The following is a 23,286-nucleotide window of genomic DNA, read 5'->3' as shown; positions in this document are numbered from 1 at the left end:
AGCTTTGGTAGTATTACCAATGGAGCTGGCCAACAAAATTCTCGAAGCAGGGAAGGTTCGCGTTGGATGGGTAATATGCCGTATTCGTGAAGTAGCTAAACCACTTAAATGTTATAAGTGTTTGAACTACGGCCATTTGGCCAAAATGTGTAGGAGTCCCGTCAACAGGTCCTCCTGCTGCGTCAAGTGCGGTGGTGAGGGTCACAAAATCGACAAGTGCACACGAGAGGCCTATTGCGTACTCTGCAGCGACAAAGGTAAGGGAGAGGCAAACAAACACATTGCCGGCAGCCGCGAATGCGCTGCATACAAGAAAGCACTTCAGGAGATCATTAAGAAGCAAAGATTAAGATCGTCCAAGTAAATCTAAATCATTGCAAGATTGCCCAAGACCTACTCACGCAAATAGTACGTGAGGAAGGCATTGACCTGGCAATAATATCGGAACCCTTTTTTTTTTTTTTTTTTTTTTTTTTTTAAAGTCTGGAAATGCATTTACGCACCCCCTACGCCGGGCTGTGCAATGGCGTAGGGGAGTGTGGGACTCGCCGGCCGCAGAAGGCGACCGGAATACCCACTAAAACCAGACTGCCCTCTCACGCGTTACGGCGGGGCCACGGGAAACGCGTTAGCTTACTTCCGTGACCCCGCCTGCGTTTGGCCTCTACGGGCCCTCAAATCTAAGGCGTGGGGAGAAGGGCAGCAGCGGCAAATTGCCGCCTCCTTCTCCCCACTCTTCTCTGCCGGAGCGGGGGCGCTAGGGGATCCCCTTCGCGTTCCCGCTCCTTCTCCTCCTTCTGCGACATAACTGTTTCGCAGAAGGAGGAGACCGCGTTCCAAGACCTCTCACTTCCCAACATGGCGCGTACAACGCCGGGAAGTGAGAGGTCGCCGCCTATCGCCGCCACCAGGGTGCGGCGCTCTTCTGTCCAGGCGCAGCACACTTCAAGTGTGTGCTGCGCCGTATCCTCATCGGCGCCGCACCCGTGGCAGCGCATCGTCTCTTCCCTTCCGATCCGACACAGGTACCGTCCGAAACAGCCATGTCCGGACAGCACCTGTGTCAGTCGGAAGGTAAGGGAGCCGTGGCTCCTCCCACACCACTCCGGGAGCTGTGGGCGTATGGCCTCTATGGTGCGCACGCCATATTGGGCGTGCGCTAGGCCACTCGCCCAGAGCTCCACGGTCGTCTTTCTCCTCGCCTCCCGGGCGCGGGAGAGCTCCTCTGGAAATAATATCGGAACCCTACCGCAGCATTGAACAACCCGGTTGGATATCAGACACTGCAAATAAAGCCGCTATTTGGTCCTGCGGCATGTACCCGACGCAAAAAATCCTGAAGGTCCAAGAAGAAGGAGTCATCGGTGCCAAAGTGAATGGCATACACTTCTATAGCTGCTACGCCCCACCAAGCTGGAGCCAGGACAAATTCGAGAACATGCTAGCAAACCTCACTAATGCCTCTAGAAATATGAACCCACGGGTCATTGCAGGGGATTTTAACGCTTGGGCAACCGAGTGGGGGAGTAGCAGAACGGATAAGAGAGGCCAAACGCTCCTAGAGACCGCAGCTGGATGGGACCTGACACTATTGAACGACGGTAAGTCACCCACTTTTATCAAAGGTGAAGCAAGGTCCTTTATTGACCTGACCTTCGCAAGCAGCAGCATAGCAAAGCGGGACACAAAATGGCAGGTAACGGATATCTACACACACAGCGACCATTGTGCAATTACGTGGAGTATCCCCGATCACAACAATGTCCGCCGACGGAAGCTTGCGGCTCCCCTCGTAGGTTGGAAAACGAATACCTTCGACGCGGACACATTTCACGCCGCATTAGAGTGGAACAGTAAGATTGAAGGTAACACCGCAGAGGAGATGGCAGAGAACATCATGACAAAGCTGGCTAGGGCGTGTGATTGTGCAATGGTAAGAACCGGTCACAGAAAAAACAAAAGAGATCCGGTCCACTGGTGGAGCGATAATATCAAAACAATGCGAATCAGAGAACAATGCATGAAGGCCCGAAGGTTAGCACAACGGGCAAGAAAGAAAAATTCATTTCCCGCGTTGCAGGCTACCTACAAAGACCTTCGAACTAAATTGAAAAAGGCGATTAAAAAACGAAAAGGAGAAACTTGGGCTGAACTACTGGAAGAAGTCAACAATGACCCCTGGGGTAGACCGTACATGGTTGTCATGAAGAAACTAAGGACTACACAACAACCCCGTGAAACAAAACTACTAAAAAGCATTGTCACCACATTATTCCCACAACAAGAAGAGCTGGACTACGAAATACCCGCAAACGCCGCCGAAGTCCCTGCGATCACGAACGAGGAATTCGTAGGCGCATACAACGCAATATAGAATAAGAAGGCACCGGGTATGGGTCGCATCCCTAACGTAGCTCTGAAGGCGGCAATGAAGGGAGAGCAAAATGGGTTTCAGGAGGTATTTAACAAGTGCCTCCAGGAAGGTACTTTCCCCAAAATCTGGAAGAGACAGCGATTAGTACTTTTACCCAAGGGCAATAATAACCCGGAAGACCCAAAGTCTTATCGTCCTCTATGCATGCTGGACACAGCGGGGAAAGTTCTGGAGAGAGTAATCCACAATAGAATGGAAGCCGCAATCGGAAACGCTCGCGCTCACGCAATTCTGTCCCGGACCGGATGCTCCGGGACAGAATTGTAATTGGAATAAAAGATAGGAATTTACTAGTGATGCAACGGATGTCTGTTTCCGTTTCCGCAAGTGCGGAAGTTCCGCATGCTTTTCAACATCCGTTTCCGCTTCTGTTTCCGCAACTTTTATAACGGAGATAAAACGGAACTTTACGACGGCTGAGAGATCCAAATGCGCGGCGCGAGACGCGCAGTCCGTACGCGGCCTTTCGGCACTTGTCGCATTTGTTTGTTTACGTACTTTTTCGTGAATTTAAGCGCGTAATATTTTCTGCTGCTGTTTGAAACAATCAGTTTCTCTTGCTGGAGTAAACTGTCTAGTAGTTGTCCATATAAAATTTGACAACTGGCAAAATGTTCCTATTTCATACTTACGAGTTATTAAATGTACTTTTGAATAAGTGATAACCATGTAATATATCATCATCATTATTATCATCAGCTCACTATACATCCCCACTGAGGGGCTCGGAGCCTACCCCAAATTAGGGGTGACTAGGCCATAGTCAACCACGCTGGCCCAGAGCGGGTTGACTTCACACATATCATTAATTTTTTTTCTCAGATATGTGCAGGCAGCATCACTATGTTTTCCTTCACCGTAGGAACGTCGGATAAATGTAAATATCTAAATCGAAAAACACATTGGTACATAGCGGGATTCGAACCCAGGCCCTGCAGATTGCAAGTCAAGTGCCTAATAATTATATCTTTTTGTAATCTAGATTTGGTGTTTTTGATACTTAACACATTCACTGTTTACAAAATAAAAAATGTAACAGCTGGGAGCCAAAACTTTTTACGGTGAATTTTTATTTAGTATGTCTGGGAGTGTTTGAACATATAGATAAATTAATAATGTTTTTTGTATTTGAGCGCTAGGGATGGCAATGGTTTAGTTCACTAATATGTAGATATTTGTTCCACGATTGCTTTTCTGTTCATATGTTACAAGATTTTGACAAAGTCAAGTTTTTCATGAAATTCCAGAATATTGAGTAAAACATGTAAGGATACTAATCAAAACCAGCTTTTATCTTCTCGGTTCAAGATCTTGTAACATTTCATACACACCCACACATACACATACGTATACACACACACGTACACACATACAGGACATACATATATTTAAAAAATATACATACATAACATAAAGTTCAGCCTTAGCTTCATGTGATACAAGATATTTGTATGTTTGCCTCCGTACGAACGTGGTCACTACAACACTGTAAGAATGAAACTAATACTCTTTTTCGTTAGTTGACTATATTTCCAGAGTGGCCACACAAAGCAACATGGACTCGCTTCAAACGCCGGCGGCTTACTGGCTACTACAAAGTGAACGGGCCTCTCGCTCGGATCCGAGGGGGAGGCGCCGCTACTAATAGCTCTGCCCACTCGGATCCGAGTGGTCAGCAGTGAATGTATTAATACGTTTGGCGAACATTAATTTGTAAATAGTGTAATTTTGTTTCCTGAAAATAAATTAAAGAAATAAAAACGTATTTTAACTTATTGCAGCACAGTAAAAATACATATATTGAAGGCTAAAGGACACCGATATCCAATGCCTTAATAAATTAAAAACGAATACAAACTGTTCTTACCAAAAAAAAATTTTGTAAATATGTTTTTTTATTATTGTAATAATTTTATAAAAGGTAGTTTTAGTTTTCTTAGATGGCAGCACTGCTCGACCCCGCCACTCTTTTGTGACAACTTCCGGCGAATGGATTGAGAGTGGTGGGGTTGAAACAGCGTTTTGATTATTGAGTCGAGAGCTCGGCCAGTCGTTGGATATCCGTCGATGTGATAAGTCGTCTAGTGGAAAGACAGTCGTCTAGTAGAATTGACCGTTAGAAATGTTGAAAATGGAATAAAAGTATTCACTGTGCAATGAATTGGAGTTTTTCTTGACATTTCAGAAGTGGGATATAAAAATCCAGGTATGAACGCCCTCAGAATTTTAAATACTAATTTAAATAAAATAAAAAAATTACTTTAAAGTACAAAGTAGCTATGACGCTTGTTAATTTTTTTTTTTTATTTTTTTTTTCTTTTCTTTATTTTACTTTCGATACTGCACAAATATGACACTGTCATACTGCATTTGATCACGGCTATTTTCCAAAAATACAAATTATGCATATCTTCTATATCTATATATATATAAAAGAAAGTCGTGTTAGTTACACTATTTATAACTCAAGAACGGCTGAATCGATTTGACTGAAAATTGGTGGGCAGGTAGCTTAGAACCAGGAAACGGACATAGGATAATTTTTACCCCGTTTTCTATTTTTTATTCCGCGCGGACGGAGTCGCGGGTAAAAGCTAGTGTTACAAAGACTTTTTATTGAGATCATTATTTACGTCATTATTAAAAATATTTATTTAATGACTTATTGATTTATAAGTATCGAATGTGATTTTAACTCGTATTTTCAATTTTCTTTATTTATATTTATGCTACCTATTTTGAATTCTTTAGAATTTTAAACGTTTTACGGGATAATTGGAAATTGAATATGGGTAATGATTTCATAGTTATACAAGCGAGACCCCCCAACAGGGAAATAAATAATAGAGGTTTCTATTTTATTATGTATGAAACTTTATTTGTGTGTGAATCATTTACTTACTTTTTATTTTTTTTTGTATTTATGTCTATTGAAATTACTCGCTTCGAACGATTAAACAGTGGAGAAATATCATGTTTTTGGGATAATGATTGAGTGAACAAAGGTGTTCACTGGGTAATGATTGAGCGAACAATGATGTACGCTGGATATTGATTGAGCGGGCAATGATGCTCGCTGGACTGTAAGAATCGACTGAACTTAATGACTGAGTGAACAATGATGCTCGCTGGACTATAAGAAACGACTGAACTTAATGATTGAGTGAGCAATGATGCTCGCTGGACTATAAGAAACGACTGAACTTAATGATTGAGTGAGCAATGATGCTCGCTGGACTGTAAGAAACGACTGAACTTAATGATTGAGTGAGCAATGATGCTCGCTGGACTGTAAGAAACGACTGAACTTAATGATTGAGTGAGCAATGATGCTCGCTGGACCGTAGGAAACGAATGACTTTAAATTTGACTGAGACTGAACTTTGATGTAAATAAGAGAGATTGAGACATGATTCCAGGGATTTAATACATTTAGATATGACGTCAGACGATGACTAAGTTGGAGGTACGCTACCTACAGCTCCACCAAGGAAGCGTAAGTACGCAAAACGGAGGAAAGTAAAGAGGAAAAGAGCTCCTTCGACGTCATCTACTTCGACGTCGTCAAGTGAGAATAAAAGTAAATGTGTGTATGTAAGGACGCTTGTTGGGATGAATGTGTATTGATGTATGATTGCGTGTGTGTGTACGTTTATAAAAGTAAAGTTCTATGTTTGTATCAAGGATGAAAAGGTTCTATACAATTAAATCAATGAGTATAATATGAAATAATATCTTTTGAATTTGAAAGAGGTAAGATTGAGTATTTTGTTTTCTTTGTGTATTTTGTTATGTAGACATGGGCTTAAGAAGTATGAAAATTTTCCGGAAAACGTAGTATGAACTCTTGGCACTTCACATATATTATGTGCGGAGCGTTGAATGAAGATTAGCTCGTGATTGTATGTAATTGATGAGTGATGATGAAGGATAAGAGTCGGTATATATAGTTGCCTTACTGTAAGAACTTTACATTCCCTGTACAGGTTAGCTGTTGGATATCTGTATGGGCGGTTTGTGCTGCATTTTAGTATACCGCGTTGGGCTCTCTCGAGTGGAAAAAGATTTATTTTATTTGAACCTCCCCAAGACGAAATATAATAACTTAGCACAGACTGACATAGGGAGTAATATAACATTTTAATGATGTCTTTTATATGCACAAACTCTGATGTTTTGAAAACTGCAGTTAATTTTCTGATTCGCTGAGTTAATTGATTACGCGAAGATATCTAATTGAGGTAACTTTTTGTATGGTCTGGCATTTACACATGATATTCGGGAACCTATTTTGGCAGGTAGATGAGGTGTGTGCAAGTAGAAAGAGGGACTCGAAATTCTGCGGGTTCTTAATGGAAAATGTTACATGCTTTGTTTTTTCTATATTTAATGTTAATCTATTATTTCTGAGCCACATTGAGATGTTGTTAAACGCTCCCTGGGCTGATGCAAAAATCTCAGGCCAGGTGTCTCCTTGGACAACTAAAACTGTATCATCAGCATAAGTGATAATGATACCGCGATCGACTGGGAGGTTGCAAAGCTCGTTTATATAAACTAGAAAGAGGGTAGGCCCTAGTATACTGTCCTGCGGAACACCACAGCTAACAGTTAAGGGGTCACTTATATGAGGTCCTATCTTTATGCTCTGTGTCCTATCCGAGAGGTAGTCTTTGAAAAGGTTAAGTTGAACATTTTTGATTCCTTGTTTTTAAGACCTTCTAACTTGTTTAAAAGTAGCGGTATTGGCACAGTGTCAAAGGCCTTTGCAAGATTTAGAAATAGAGCAATGCTCTTCTTTCTGATAGTTTTTGGCGACATATTCTGTTAATGTTAGTACAGCATTTGAAGTCGATCTATTTCTTCGGAAGCCAAATGAATTTTTAGAGAACATGTTGTTGTGTTCTAGATAACTGACCAATCTATTGTTAATTATCTTTTCAAAAACCTTCGATAAATATGTTAATATGGAATTGGGCCTGTAGTTACCAACAATCATTTTATCATCACTTTTGTGCATAGGTATTTTTTGCCGCGTTTAAGAGATTTAGGAAAGACTCTTGACTGTAGGGAAAGATTAACAATGTGTGTTATGACTGGTGCAAGTAACTATTTTGGCGTAGTACAGCGGAGGGAATATTGTCCCAGCCCATGGAGCTATCGATTTTTAACGCGTTAATGGTGTTCAGAATTTCAGGTATATCGGCATCTGTTAGGATCACGGAATTTAGTGTTGTATTAGTTGGCTGTAGAGTTACTTTATATCAGTGTCGGGAGCAATATTTTCTGCGAGAGCTTTACCTATATTAACAAAATAACTATTCACATCGTTGACTGCTTTTTTTTTTATATAGTTGGTTATTTTCTAGAAGATCTTGTGATACCTTGGGAATTGTTTTAAAATGTGTAATTTCGTTTATGATTCGCCACGTTATTTTCATATTTTTCGCTTTACTAGCTTCCCTCAGACGTTCTATTTCATAATTGGCTTATGCTTTTCTAAGAAGGGTTTTACAGTGATTTCTATAACGTTTATATGTCTTAATAAAAATAACATTAACAGGTTGATTTCGTAATTTCATATGCATTCGGTCTCTATTTTTCATGCACCTTAATAGTCCTGTCAAGATCCAGAGTTTTTTTTAGAGTCTGGTAATTGGTTTAGATATATTATCTAAAAGATAGTTTGTGGCCAAGTCACAATCAGTAGTAATAAATATTTTTGAGAGGTCTGATGCTTTTATTGTTTCAGAAACTTCTTTGTAATTAGTCCTGGTAACAGTGATAGTGAAAAAGGGTTTTGTTTGGTTAGTATCCATGACTAGGAAGGAATATGGTATCGTGGTCGGTGAGAGCATTTTGAACATTATGTTCATATCACCTGTTATTACGATGTTTTTTTTTATAATTCTTACATGAGATTAATAGTTCTTCTAATGATTTAAGGAATGGTATTACATTATGAAATGATTGCGATCTGTTAATGGACTTTAGGATAATACCATTTTTTTATTTGTTATAATACAGGTAGCATCTGAAAGTTTATGTTCATAGGAATCACAGTGTAAATAGTTTTTAGTGTATATCATTATGCCATCGTTTTGTTTTTTTTTTTAAATTCTAGACTACTAGTATTGTACCCCTTTATTTAAGGGATACATAAAGAATTGTTAAGCCAGCATTCTAATAAAATAATGGTGCCAGGACTTATTGCTATTCTGGAAAGAAGTAATAGGAAACCGTTAAAATTGCACAATATACTCTTTATATTCTGTGTTAGAATCTTTAGTTTATGTGTTGGTGATTTTATTAACGAGTTGAATTCTTCAGATGTGCAGGTTTGTGCCTTAGATGGTACAATGTTGTCGATGTTATCATTAATTATTGAGATTGTGTGGTACATTATTTGTATGTCGGATAAAATTAAGGGTACATTAGTACTCCTACCAAAAAAAATGAATGGATATAAGTACTACGTTTAGGGCTGTTTGTTTTGTAAAACATCAGAGTGCCTTAGTATGTGTATACATAATACGACATATTAATAGATGTTTAAATTGATAAAACGTATGTTTTGATTTTGTAAACAAAATTCGTGCTTCGTTATTAAGTAACAATAACAGTTTTCATGAAGTTGACACTATTGAAGGAATGATGTTGTATTTTTATTGTCGTGAGTTTTAATAATGTTAGTTGATAGTGTGAAATTGATATTTATATCATTGTATATAAGATATTGTAGATTAGTAATATGACACGTATATTGCAACTTTTATTGTAACTTTTCATAAATTTAGTGTACATGAGTAATATATAATGTTCTCGAATGGTAGTAGTAATAGGCCGTACAGTGTGTTGATGTTTACACAGTACCAGTATTTACAAATTAAGCAACCGTAATATGGAACATTAATTTCAAGGTTAGCATACTTGTATGATAAACAAATTGGGGAACTAAGGTGAATTTTATAAGTATGCCTGGAATTGTACACTTCTATGATGCGGTGGTAGTATGGTGATAAGAGTAAGTTGATTGTTAGCAGTTAATTGTATTATTTTGGGAGTGTTAATTTTTATGTTTTAGTAAAGTGTGTCTGCATATTACATTTATAAAATGAACAAGCAAGATAACATTATGGACGGTATATGTTATACAAATGTGTTTAAATATTGTACTACGTAGAATATTTTATTTTGTGTCCGTAATGAATGTAGTTGATCTTCGTTTTCAATGACAATGCCCCTTCTATTTTTCGTAAAAGTATTTTACCATTTTTAACCCAGCTGTGAGCGTATTTTTCTGCCTTTGCTAATTCTCTGGCGAGAAAATGTACTCTTTTAATTTTTGTTAATCTCTTTTAATCTTTATAACATGTAAACTGGAATGACTTCTCCGACGAAAGGAAGTTGCTTGGAGTTGAAGTCTAGACTTTTATCAAGCTCTTGGTTAGATTGATCGACTTGCGATTTTAAATCTTTCATAAGAGCTTCTACTTGAGTCTCTAATAATTATTACGTAGGTTGAATACTTTTATGAGGAAAATAGATACTTTTATACCGTTTTATAATATTGTAGTTATATTGTTAAATTAAATTAAGATTTTATTATATTTGCTTCAAAATTATAATAAGTAACTTAAGTTAGTAAGTAATTAATTGGCAGAGTTCCTGATGTTTTAGTGTGCCAGGAGGCTACACATTTCGTAGGATGGCCGAATGTAATAATTTTATAAAAGGTAGTTTTAGTTTTCTTAGATGGCAGCACTGCTCGACCCCGCCACTCTTTTGTGACAACTTCCGGCGAATGGATTGAGAGTGGTGGGGTTGAAACAGCGTTTTGATTATTGAGTCGAGAGCTCGGCCAGTCGTTGGATATCCGTCGATGTGATAAGTCGTCTAGTGGAAAGACAGTCGTCTAGTAGAATTGACCGTTAGAAATGTTGAAAATGGAATAAAAGTATTCACTGTGCAATGAATTGGAGTTTTTCTTGACATTATTATTTACACTTCTGTTTCCGATTCCGTTTCCGTTTCCGTTTCTGCTAAAATTTATTTTTGACATCTGTTTCCGTTTCTGGTTCCGGTAAGACACTTCCGTTGCATCACTAGAATTTACAACAAAAATTATTATCGATTAAAGACTTATCCTTGGATACTGCAGTGGAAATCTGTCGGTCTTCGGAATTGGCTACGGAGCATGTTAAGACCATAAATGATGACCATAGACAAGAAAATGAATTGAGTGAAGTTCAGGTTAGGAAAATTCAACGACAAATGACATCTCAATGGAACAATAAACCTAAGTATAATAATTTTTATCTTTGTAAGAAGTGTAATACTAAACATGGACCAAGAAATTGTCCTGCATTTGGTAAAACTTGTACTTTCTGTAAAAAATTGAACCACTATGCGGCTGGATGTAAGATAAAGAATAAAGTCAACTGTATTCATGCACACTCTGAAGATGAAAATATACAAGATACTCAGGATTTGTGACTATTAACAGTGTGTGATTCTATTAACAAAAACAATACGGAATGGACAGAATCACTTTGTATTGAGAATAAAATTATGACATTTAAGTGTGATACAGGAGCACAAATCAATGTTTTGTCTTTAAGTGATTTAAAAAAGCTTGTAAATTATATGGATACAAATTATAAACTCATGGACACAACAGTAATTCTAGAGGTTTTTGGGGGAACTCCGATCAAACCAGCTGGTAAGGTCTTTTTAAAAGTTTTATACGGTAATGAGTCCATTAGGACTGAATTCATAATAGTGGAAAGGAAAGTGAAGCCAATTTTGGGTTTACCTTCATTAATTGAACTAAAACTGTTCGATATTGGTACTAATAGTAATAAAATAAATTTAATAAAAGTAAGTGAAGAAAAAAATTTGTTAATAAAAAACATTGTGAACTTTTTCAGGGTATTGGAGAGTTTGACAAACCGCTGAAACTACACATCCAGTTAGGTGCTGAGCCCGTGGTGAGACCACCACGAAGAGTTCCATTTGCTCTTAAAGCACGATTGAAAGAGAAATTAAATTCTCTGGTAGACAGACAGATCATTTCAAAGGTCGAACACCCAAAAAATTTTGTGAGTAATCTAGTAGTTTTGGAAAAGAAAGATGGTTCCTTGCGAGTTTGTCTGGATCCTAAAGATCTTAATAATGTCTTAGTAAGAGAACATCACTTAATACCAAAGCTTGAGGAAATAATACCTAAAATAACAAATAAAAAATACTTCTCAGTTTTAGATTTGTCAGAGGGTTTCTATAACATAAAATTAGATAAAGAATCAAGTCATTTATGTACTGTCAAGAAAAACTCCAATTCATTGCACAGTGAATACTTTTATTCCATTTTCAACATTTCTAACGGTCAATTCCACTAGACGACTGTCTTTCCACTAGACGACTTATCACATCGACGGATATCCAACGACTGCCCGAGCTCCTGACTCAATAATCAAAACGCTGTTTCAACCCCACCACTCCCAATCCATTCGCCGGAAGTTGTCATAAAAGAGTGGCGGGGTCGAGCAGTGCTGCCATCTAAGAAAACTAAAACTACCTTTTATAAAATTATTACATTCGGCCATCCTACGAAATGTGTAGCCTCCTGGCACACTAAAACATCAGGAACTCTGCCAATTAATTACTTACTAACTTAAGTTACTTATTATAATTTTGAAGCCAATATAATAAAATCTTAATTTAACAATATAACTATAATACAATATTATAAAACGGTATAAAAGTATCTATTTTCCTCATAAAAGTATTCAACCTACGTAATAATTATTAGAGACTCAAGTAGAAACTCTTATGAAAGATTTAAAATCGCAAGTCGATCAATCTAACCAAGAGCTTGATAAAAGTCTAGACTTCCTAACGGACCAATTAAAAAAACATTGAAGGTAAGTTATCTACGTTAGCTGAGGAGGCGATCTGGAAAAACGGACATCGCTACTTGAAGAGCGATTAGATACTTTGGAACGTTTTCCTCTAAAAACAGCCGTTGGAATAAGAAACGTCCCTGGTAAACAAGCAGAATCCAAATCCAATCTCCTACAAACTTTTGAGCGCCTAACTAATACTTTGGATGTTCAAATTGAGAAGAATGAGCCGACTCCACAACGTCTACAGTCGTTGTCGAATTTACCAATACTTGGACTGAAATGGATGTGCTAGCGTCTGTCAAAAGTACAGAAAAAACAGAACTGACGAACTAAACTCCAAGCAACTTCCTTTCGTCGGAGAAGTCATTGCAGTTTACATGTTATAAAGATTAAAAGAGATTAACAAAAATTAGAAGAGTACATTTTCTCGCCAGAGAATTAGCAAAGGCAGAAAAATACGCTCACAGCTGGGTTAAAAATGGTAAAATACTTTTACGAAAAACAGAAGGGGTGTTGGCGCCGTTTCCGCTACAGCACAATAGATGGCGCTGTATGTCTGTTAAATCGCGATTGTAAAAAATTTGTCTAGCCAGTAATATACTTCCCGCGTATTGCTGATACTTTGGTATATGTTTGGTTGATTTTCTTTGCGTTCTTGAGGTCGTTTGAGTTCTGTAGTATTCGTTCGTTCCGCTGTTGGTTGTTGAGTCGTCCAAATTCCGAACACACGTTTCGTAGGAGTGTAAACAAGTGGTCCTTCGTATGCCGAATTCTCGGACTAAGAGTATTAAGTCATATTTGGACTTTTAAGGTTTCAAGTCGGTTTTGTATGTTAACAATCTCGTGTTCGCAAACAAGTTTACAAACAATCGTGGGTTGTATAAGACTTAGTGCGTTGTCACTCGTAGATGAATAATTCGGTTTGCGTACAGTGAATTATACTCACTTTAAGCTGGTTCAGCAAGTAAACAACAGCCCATTAGTTTTATAATTTTGTTTGTTGGGTCTAATTTGAGTGCTTGTCATGGAGCAAGCTAAAAAGTTAATTAATTTGCAAGAAGACAGGATTGAACAAATCCAGAAAGCCCAAAGTAATTACCTAAAATCACCTAAGTCTCGAGTGACACCAAGTTACATAGAAACACGACTTGAAACATTAGAAAAAATATATTGTTCATTTATTAAGGGTCATGAAGAATTATTGGGTTTGATTCTTCGTGGTCAGAGAAGTACATTAGATTATTTTAGTCAAGACAAAAGTGAACAATTAGAGGAACTTTATACCAACTATAAATCATCTTTAAAAGAAAAATTACATGAGTTGGTTAAAGAAACTACAGCAAGTGATACACTTACTCCGAGTCGAACTAGTGCTAATACAGATATTAGGCTGCCTACGATTCAAATTCCGACATTCTCGGGGAATTACACGGATTGGCCGTCATTCAGGGATTTGTTTACTTCAGTAATTCACAAAAATACAAGTTTAGACGACGTGCAGAAATTGCATTACCTGAAGTCCCTAGTAAGCGGAGAGGCTGCGCAATTATTGCGGAGCATTAATGTTACAAACGAAAATTACACTCAAGCATGGGATACACTGTTTAAAAGGTTTAATAACAAAAGATACATTGCGAATTACGTATTTAAAAGATTATTTGGACTAAAACCACTTACCCACGAATCTGGTCACTTTCTGAAACAGTTGCTGGATACTACGTCTGAGTGTCTTAGTTCTTTAAAAAACATTGGTATACAAACAGACACTTGGGACGACATAATAGTATACATTACAGTTACAAAACTAGATCCTACCAGTCACCGGTTGTGGGAGCAGCATATTTCCTCAGAAAATGACAAAATGCCGACTTTCCATCAGTTGTCACAATTTCTTGAAGTTCGATTTAAATCATTGGAAATGATAGAAGACCAAACAAAGTCACATAAGTCCAAATCTTTTCTCGCGACAGCGTCTGTATGTTCGCTCAAATGTACCTTTTGTAGTGGCGATCATTACATTTTTCAATGTAAAGATTTTGTGAGACAAGGCCTAGAACAAAGAATTGAGTTTGTAAAGTCCAATAACTTATGTTTCAATTGCTTAATTCCTAATCATTGTGCCAAAACGTGCTTGAGAAGCACAAGTTGTAATATATGTAAAAGGAAACATCACTCTTTACTACATCCGTGTAAGGGCGAATCTAGAACGGAAGAACAACCACCTAAGGAGAATATAGACAACCTTGAAAACAAAGACATCGCTACCCATTTTGTAAGTCAATCTGGTCAGGTACTGCTAGCGACAGCACTCGTGGATGTTTCTTGGAAGAATGGTTACACACACATTTACCGTGCTCTACTTGACCAGGGGTCTCAAGCCTCATTCGTAACTGAGGACCTCGTTCAGTCAGCAGGTCTTAAGAGAGTAAAGGTCAACGGTGAGGTTTCCGGACTTAGTAACGGGAGCAAATTGCGTACCAAGTACGTAGTTGATTTGGAATTACGCTCTCGGATTGAACCACAATTCACTTTATTCGTAAGGGCCTACGTTTTAAAGAAAATAACAAATTATTTACCAACCCATAAAAGTACAGTGAGCAACTGGCCTGATCTCGAGTCAATCGCTCTAGCTGATCCCGAATTCAATGTGCCGAACAACATTGATATTTTACTGGGGGCCGAGGCTTATGCCAAAATAATTGATGACGGGTTACTGAGAAACTCAACAGGGGCTATTGCACAAAAGACAAGGCTCGGTTGGATTTTGTCAGGAAAATTATCTGAAACACTACCTAAAATAGTTATAAATATGCATGTATGTGATTGTGATAATAAACTACTTCGAAGATTTTGGGAAATAGAAAGTGATACTAATGTTTCAGAGAGAAAGCACACTAAGGAAGAAATACAATGTGAGAACATTTATAAAAATACAACAGTGAAAACAAGAGATAACAAATACAAGGTTTATCTTCCTTTTAAAGCAGGTTGTGAGAATCCTGTCGAAATGTGCGGGGAGACAAAGGAAATAGCAATATCTCGATTTTTACAGCTGGAAAGGAGGTTTAGACGTGATGACAATTTGAAACAAGAATACACCAAGGTCATTCATGAATATTTACACTTGGGTCATATGGAGCTAGCCAATACTGATACAAAACAATCAATTTACTTACCTCATCATGCCGTTATTCGAAATGATAAGGACACAACTAAAACTAGAATAGTCTTCGACGCTTCGGCAAAGGGATCAAAGGGATGTTCGTTGAATGATACCTTACTTATTGGTCCTACATTGCAAAAAGATTTGCGTACATTGATATTGCAATGGAGACAGTACGCAATCGTTTTAGCCAGCGATTTAATTAAGATGTACAGACAAATTCGTGTTACCGAAGAACATACGGATTATCAAAGAATAATCTAGCGAGATAGTCCAGATGAAGAGTTAAAAGCATATAAACTACTTACTGTTACATTTGGAACGGCCGCTGCTCCTTATCTTGCAGTACGCACGCTTTTACAGACGGCCGAAGATGGAATTAATGAATTTCCGTTAGCTGCTGAAATCACAAAAACATCTTTTTACATGGATGACTTACTTACGGGTTGTTATAGTGTTGAGGAAGGTATGGAGATTTACAATGAAATGAATGCATTACTAAAAACTGGAGGGTTCGAATTAAGAAAATGGTGCAGTAATTCAAACGAGTTATTGGCAAAAATTAGTGAAAACAAACCGGACTTGAAGGAAACATATGAAATTAAGTTTGATGAAATTATAAAAATATTAGGATTAGTGTGGGATAGAAATTTAGATGTATTTACATTTTCCGTTAATTTACCACCCATTGAAGATCGAGTAACTAAACGAAAAATACTATCAGATATTGCACGCTTGTTCGATCCATTTGGGTGGCTTGCTCCGGTAATAGTAACTGCGAAGATATTTTTACAAAGGTTATGGCTGATGTCAATTGAATGGGATGATCCTTTACCTATTAATGTAATTACTGAATGGAGCATTTATAGAAATGATTTGATTAAGCTACAAGGTATTAAAATAGATCGTTGGATTAATACTTACCAAATCAGAAATAACGTCGAACTTCATGGATTTGCCGATGCTTCCACGTCCGCCTATGCAGCTGTTGTCTACGTCAAGGCGTTAGATGATGATGGAAATCCTAAAATAACGCTTTTGGAAAGTAAAGCTAAAGTTGCACCTCTTAAACAAATTTCTGTTGCTCGTTTGGAGTTATGTGGGGCTCTTCTTTTGGCTAAAATGCTTTATCAAGCCGCAATCCATTTGAAAATTCCAATGGGGCAGGTTTTTGCATACACTGATTCTACGGTTACATTAGCTTGGATAGAAGGACAACCTATTAAATGGCAAACTTTTGTGGCCAATCGAGTCACGGAAATACAAACCTTATTGGACAATTCTGCTTGGCTAAAAGAAACACATAAATATAAACAAACAAATGCCTCATACACTACAACTTTAGAAGAAAGAAAACAAAGGGTTAAAACATTTCTGTGCGAACTAGAAGAAAAACCCATTTATGAACGATTTTCAACTTTGAATAGAATGAAGAGAGTACTTACCTATTGTCGGCGATTCCTTCTTTTGAAACCTGAAAAACAATACACAGATTACCTTAGTACTAAAGAATTAAATGAAACAATGCAAATGTGTATAAAACTATGTCAAAGACAAGATTTTATGGAAGAAATAAGGGACTTAAAAGAGAGCGGTATGGTGAAGAAAAGAAGTAAACTAAAGACATTATCTCCTTATTTAGACGAAAATCAGATACTTAGAGTCGGAGGACGATTACAAGGCGCTACTATAGGTTCAGAAATAAAACATCCTATACTTTTACCCAAACACAACCACCTTACTACACTGGTTGTCAGAGATGCTCACATTAAATTGCTTCATGGTGGAAATAGATTAATGACGAATTTCTTGCAAAACCAATATTGGATTATAGGATTAAAACCGTTAGTGAAGAAGTGTGTAAGAGAATGCGTAGTATGTGTGAGACATAAAGGAATGGTTCTACAGCCAAAAATGGGTGAACTTCCTTCTGTTCGTATCACACCTGGCAGACCGTTCAAGACTTCAGGCGTCGACTTCGCTGGTCCAATACAGTTGCGTACATCTAAGGGTAGAGGCCATAAAGCATTTAAGGGATACATTTGTCTTTTCATTTGTATGAAAACAAAAGCAGTACATCTTGAAGTTGTAAGTGATCTTACCAGTAAAGGCTTTATTGCAGCTTTCAAGAGATTCATATCCAGAAGAGGACATTGTTCAGATGTTTGGAGTGACAATGGATTAAACTTCGTAGGGGCCGCAAAGGAGTTAAAGGATAACGCTAACATTCGTTGTTCAAGTGGTATGAAAGATATAGTTGAGTTATTAGCGAATGAAGGCACTATCTGGCACTTTATTCCACCGAGAGCACCCAATTTTGGTGGCCTTTGGGAGGCTGCGGTCAAAAGTGCCAAAACTCATCTTGTTAAGGTCGTTGGAAACTCAACGTTGACATTTGAAGAGATGACAACTCTGCTATCACAGGTCGAAGCGTGCTTAAATTCTAGACCCATCTGTCAACTAAATGATAATCCAGATGATTTGTTTCCACTAACGCCAGCTCATTTCCTCATTGGTGAGGCAACTATGATAATTCCTGAACCAGACCATGAGAATACAAGATTAAGCGCTTTAGATAGATGGACCTTAGTACAAAAAATGACGCAACACTTTTGGAAACGCTGGTCAACAGAGTATCTGCAAGGACTACAGAGAAGACAAAAGTGGCAAAAATCTTCAATGTCTCCAGATGTCGGTCAATTGGTGATTATAAAAGAAAACGACTTACCTCCAGCCAAATGGTTGTTGGCGCGTATACTAGAACTGATTCCCGGACCTGACAAAGCTGTTAGGGTGGTTAAATTGAAATGTAAATCATCTATCTTAACAAGGCCTATCAACAAAATTATTTTGTTACCTAGAGATATTAAATTACACGAAGACGCTCACGAATACCTCATGGTGGGCGGAAAGAACAAGGTTCTTGGTGGGCGGAATGTTGGCGCCGTTTCCGCTACAGCACAATAGATGGTGCTGTATGTCTGTTAAATCGCGATTGTAAAAAATTTGTCTAGCCAGTAATATACTTCCCGCGTATTGCTGATACTTTGGTATATGTTTGGTTGATTTTCTTTGCGTTCTTGAGGTCGTTTGAGTTCTGTAGTATTCGTTCGTTCCGCTGTTGGTTGTTGAGTCGTCCAAATTCCGGACACACGTTTCGTAGGAGTGTAAACAAGGGGCATTGTCATTAAAAACGAAGAACAACTACATTCATTACGGACACAAAATAAAATATTCTACGTAGTACAATATTTAAACACATTTGTATAACATATACCGTCCATAATGTTATCTTGCTTGTTCTTTTTATAAATATAATATGTAGACACACTTTACTAAAACATAAAAATCTACACACCCAAAATAATACAATTAACTGCTAACAATCAACTTACTACCGCCGCATCATAGAAGTGTACAATGCCAGGCATACTTATAAAATTCACCTTAGTTCCCCAATTTGTTTATCATACAAGTATGCTAACCTTGAAATTAATGTTCCATATTACGGTTGCTTAATTTGTAAATACTGGTACTGTGTAAACATCAACACACTGTACGGCCTATTACTACTACCATTCGAGAACATTATATATTACTCATGTACACTAAATTTATGAAAAATTAGAATAAAAGTTGCAATATACGTGTCATATTACTAATCTACAATATCTTATATACAATGATATAAATATCAATTTCACACTATCAACTAACATTATTAAAACTCATGACAGTAAAAATACAACATCATTCCTCCAATAGTGTCAACTTCATGAAAACTGTTATTGTTACTTAATAACGAAGCACGAATTTTGTTTGCAAAATCAAAACATACGTTTTATCAATTTAAACCTCTATTAGTATGTCGTATTATGTATACACATACTAAGGCACTCTGATGTTTTACAAAACAAACAGCCCTAAACGTAGTACTTATATCCTGTAAGCTATTTTATATATTCTGTAATTCCATAACCTAAAACATTATTTTGTCTATTCTATAAATCAATAACACTTTTGTTTATTTTAAAATAACATCATTTATCATTGATTTGGGATCCACCATATTATTTAAATATTTGATTCACAAATTTGAAATAGAAATATTCTACTATAAGATATTTGATGCAAAAGTATTTTAAAAGAATTAAACTAACAGCGAAACAATGAATTTAACTCTACTTCATAATAATCCTCGCTGTAGTATAAACTTTAACCGAACGTAAGTAAACAAAAATGTCAGACGTTCCGCAATGACGGATGGAAAGAGACTGCCTCGAGCAGCAGCGCACGCTTCCTTATAAAACCTTTTTTTTGTGTGGCTACCCTCAACAGTCCTAACACTACTTATTTTGTTATTAATCGGACAGTAATTCGATATCGTAAATTAAAAGTATGGTAATGACTAGTCTGAAGGACAGCCAAGTTGGCAGCATTCGGGGAATCGTGCGACGGATGTAAGATTAGTAATTGTAAAAAGGTTCTTATTTACAATTCATCAAAGAAAATATACTAGGTAAAGAAGACTGTATTTTAGTAAGTATTCTCCGGCTGTGACCCTCACAGCTTCAGAAGTGGGATGACACGAGAACAAGCATTGTTTTCGATCTACGTCTACAAAGTTCATGTGAGTAAACCTTGTTCAATCAAATTTAAACATAAACATATTTCTAAAAAGTGTGGTTGTAGATAGACTGTAAGCAAATACAGAGAGAAAAATTTGTTTTGGGTTACAAAGCCATAACGAAATGGCTTAGGGTTGTGGTGTAGTTTGTGTATGTGGTGAAAGTTAAATACCTACATGGATGCTTTTGGTTTCATCAAAATATCACTAGCACTCAAAAGTGTGTGCTATTTTTGTTTAAACTCATTATTCTCAGTATGGATTCTTATTATTAGTTGCTTTTATGTTTTTTTTTTAAACAAATTATTAAATTGCTATAATATTTTGTTATTTTTGGTTGTTATTTTGTCTAAATAAATACATAATTAAATAAATATTTCAGAGATTGTGGATGTACATTGCTAAGTAAAGCAATCTTTCATTTAATGGAATAACATAAATGAAGGTGATTGTACATTTATATTAAAAATCCTACATGTGAAAAGTACAAAATGTTATGTTGTTATTATTTAATTTATTTATTTTCTTAAATTTGGGTGTATTGTACAGATTTAAATACATTCTATGTGTACAAAAAGGGTAATTATACACATAAATTAACTTCTTAGAAGTTAAGTTTAGTAAATACTATATCACAAGTTACACATAGCCAAAGCAATTAATTCAAGATTTACATCCTTATACTTCTACTTTTATATACTTGAAAATCAATATGAATACAAATAAAAGTTAACTTTGATTAACAAAACAAGATGTTGTTGAATGAAATAAATCTAATATTTTTAAGATTAACTATACAAACTACATTTTAATTCTGCAGACAAATTATTTTATAAAGTTTTGTGGAACTTTGCTCTAATCCTAAGATTAATTATGATGTGTTAAAATAAATATATAAAGTTTCAAAAAAAATATTGAAATTACAGAACTTCTTTATTTATATCTCATAATTTATAAATAACACTTGATTTTTGCGTTTCCTGGTTTTACCTGTATGTGACTATGATACTAAGGCGAGTTAAAACTCCTGAATCCTATAGTGTGACTGGTATTTTGGGATTATTGATTCATTCCTTTACTATTCATTCCTTTCTTGCATGTTACAGTACTTATATTGATGTTTACAATTGTAATGTCAAGAACTTACATGTGACACCCTGTCAGGGCATAGCAATATATGTGTAGGTACCAGAGTTTTGTACAATAATAATTAAATTCCATTAAACATTTTCAGGTTTACAGGAATAATAAATTAAAAATCTATAGAGAAAATGAACATGGCTGTTTATGTAACCTGACAAAATTCTAGTTTTTATGCTATTCCTGTATTGTTCTTTGTTACGAACTAAGGAGATTATGTTGGAAGATTTTAGTATTGTTATTGGTTACTACGCTGATAATTGTCAGTTTCGGATGCCACAATGGGACGTGAGAACGATAATTAAGGAGATCCAGTTGTGCCCAGGTGCGAGGACCAGGGTGAAAATAAAGACTAGCATTGCGTGATGATAAGACTAGCGTGTATTCACGGCTGAGAAGCGAGATCGGCGACAATCCGGGTTTGAGACTAATGACTAAGACTGACGTGAGCTCTGATATGAGATCGATTACAGATACCTATGAGTCCTCAGGTGTGAGAGCAGTGACAGACTGACGGGAGCTCAAGTGTGAGAGCTATAACAGAAACTGACGTGAGCTCAGGTGTGAGAGCTATAACAGAGACTGACGTGAGCGATGAATCAAGGTTGTGCTCTCAGGTGTGAGAGCGACGGCCGCGATTTGTATCCACTGAAGTATGTGAACGATGAATCAAGGTTGTGCTCTCAGGTGTGAGAGCGACGGCCGCGATTTTTATTCACTCAAGTATAAGAACGATGAATCAAGGTTGTGCTCTCAGGTGGGAGAGCGACGGCCGCGATTTGTATCCACTGAAGTATGTGAACGATGAATCAAGGTTGTGCTCTCAGGTGTGAGAGCGACGGCCGCGATTTTTATTCACTCAAGTATAAGAACGATGAATCAAGGTTGTGCTCTCAGGTGGGAGAGCGACGGCCGCGATTTGTATCCACTGAAGTATGTGAACGATGAATCAAGGTTGTGCTCTCAGGTGTGAGAGCGACGGCCGCGATTTTTATTCACTCAAGTATAAGAACGATGAATCAAGGTTGTGCTCTCAGGTGGGAGAGCGACGGCCGCGATTTGTATCCACTGAAGTATGTGAACGATGAATCAAGGTTGTGCTCTCAGGTGTGAGAGCGACGGCCGCGATTTTTATTCACTCAAGTATAAGAACGATGAATCAAGGTTGTGCTCTCAGGTGGGAGAGCGACGGCCGTGATTTGTATCCGCTCAGGTAAGAGAGCGATGAACGAATGAATGCAACTATTGCTTCAAAATCGAATGGTTCAGGATTGACTTGCTATAGCCGACCAACTAGGACTTTGAGTTTGACTTTTGAGACTTTAAGTGTGCTCACGGAAAGTAAAGCATGTGAAGGATTGTAGCGCCTCTGTTTGTTGTTTCGAAAAGGTGCGCGCTCTGATAAGGACATTGAGAAGGTGCCGGACCGAAATGGAGACGATAAACGAGTTGCCCAACTGATTCGGACGGGGGGCGCTCGACTAATATATATTCGACGTTGAAATTAATGACCACAATGTGTATTGCCGTTTGCATTTGGGAAGCTAATGACCCCTTGCCAGCTCGATGGTAGAAGGAGTGCAGAGATGGGACATCATGACACCAGAAGACGGGCCCGCTCTTTTGCCATGGTTAAATGGCCTAGGTGTATTGGAGGGCGTTACGGAGGTTTCGTTCAGAGTTAAGGTAAGGAGAACTGCTAAGGCAGTGGATATGTAAGTGATAAGTGACGACTTTGTGAGTAACATTTATTTACAGTGATCCCTGATATTTTTATGACTGGTGCACTAAAAGTATTTGAGGTGATCCCAGGGCTAAAATATATTTTGAAGCTACTAGAGTCGTTAGGATGCCTAAATCTACTCATGCGTAGTTCATGTTGTTTCTTCTCCTTTTATTTATCCGAAAATGTATGTTAACTTTTTTATTGGGGGTACAGCCGGAAAGAAGTGTTGTTTATTTCTTGGCGAATACGAAACGAGGAGTATATTTAGCGAGTATAGACTTGTAATTTATC

The 23,286-nt window shown here is 37.4% G+C and overlaps 1 protein-coding gene across 1 annotated transcript; it reads left to right on the top strand.

The window, feature by feature from the left end:
- Positions 1-17,416: 17,416 nt before the first annotated feature.
- Positions 17,417-18,469, top strand: LOC123723070. Its single transcript, XM_045685614.1, has one exon. The coding sequence runs from the start codon at positions 17,417-17,419 to the stop codon at positions 18,467-18,469; it is 1,053 nt and encodes a 350-aa protein (XP_045541570.1).
- Positions 18,470-23,286: the final 4,817 nt, after the last annotated feature.

Source organism: Papilio machaon, chromosome W (genome assembly GCF_912999745.1).
Source record: "Papilio machaon chromosome W, ilPapMach1.1, whole genome shotgun sequence".
NCBI classification, from domain to species: domain Eukaryota; kingdom Metazoa; phylum Arthropoda; class Insecta; order Lepidoptera; family Papilionidae; genus Papilio; species Papilio machaon.
The sequence above is the reverse complement of the archived record's forward strand: the minus strand, read 5'-3'. Positions and strand labels throughout refer to the sequence as shown.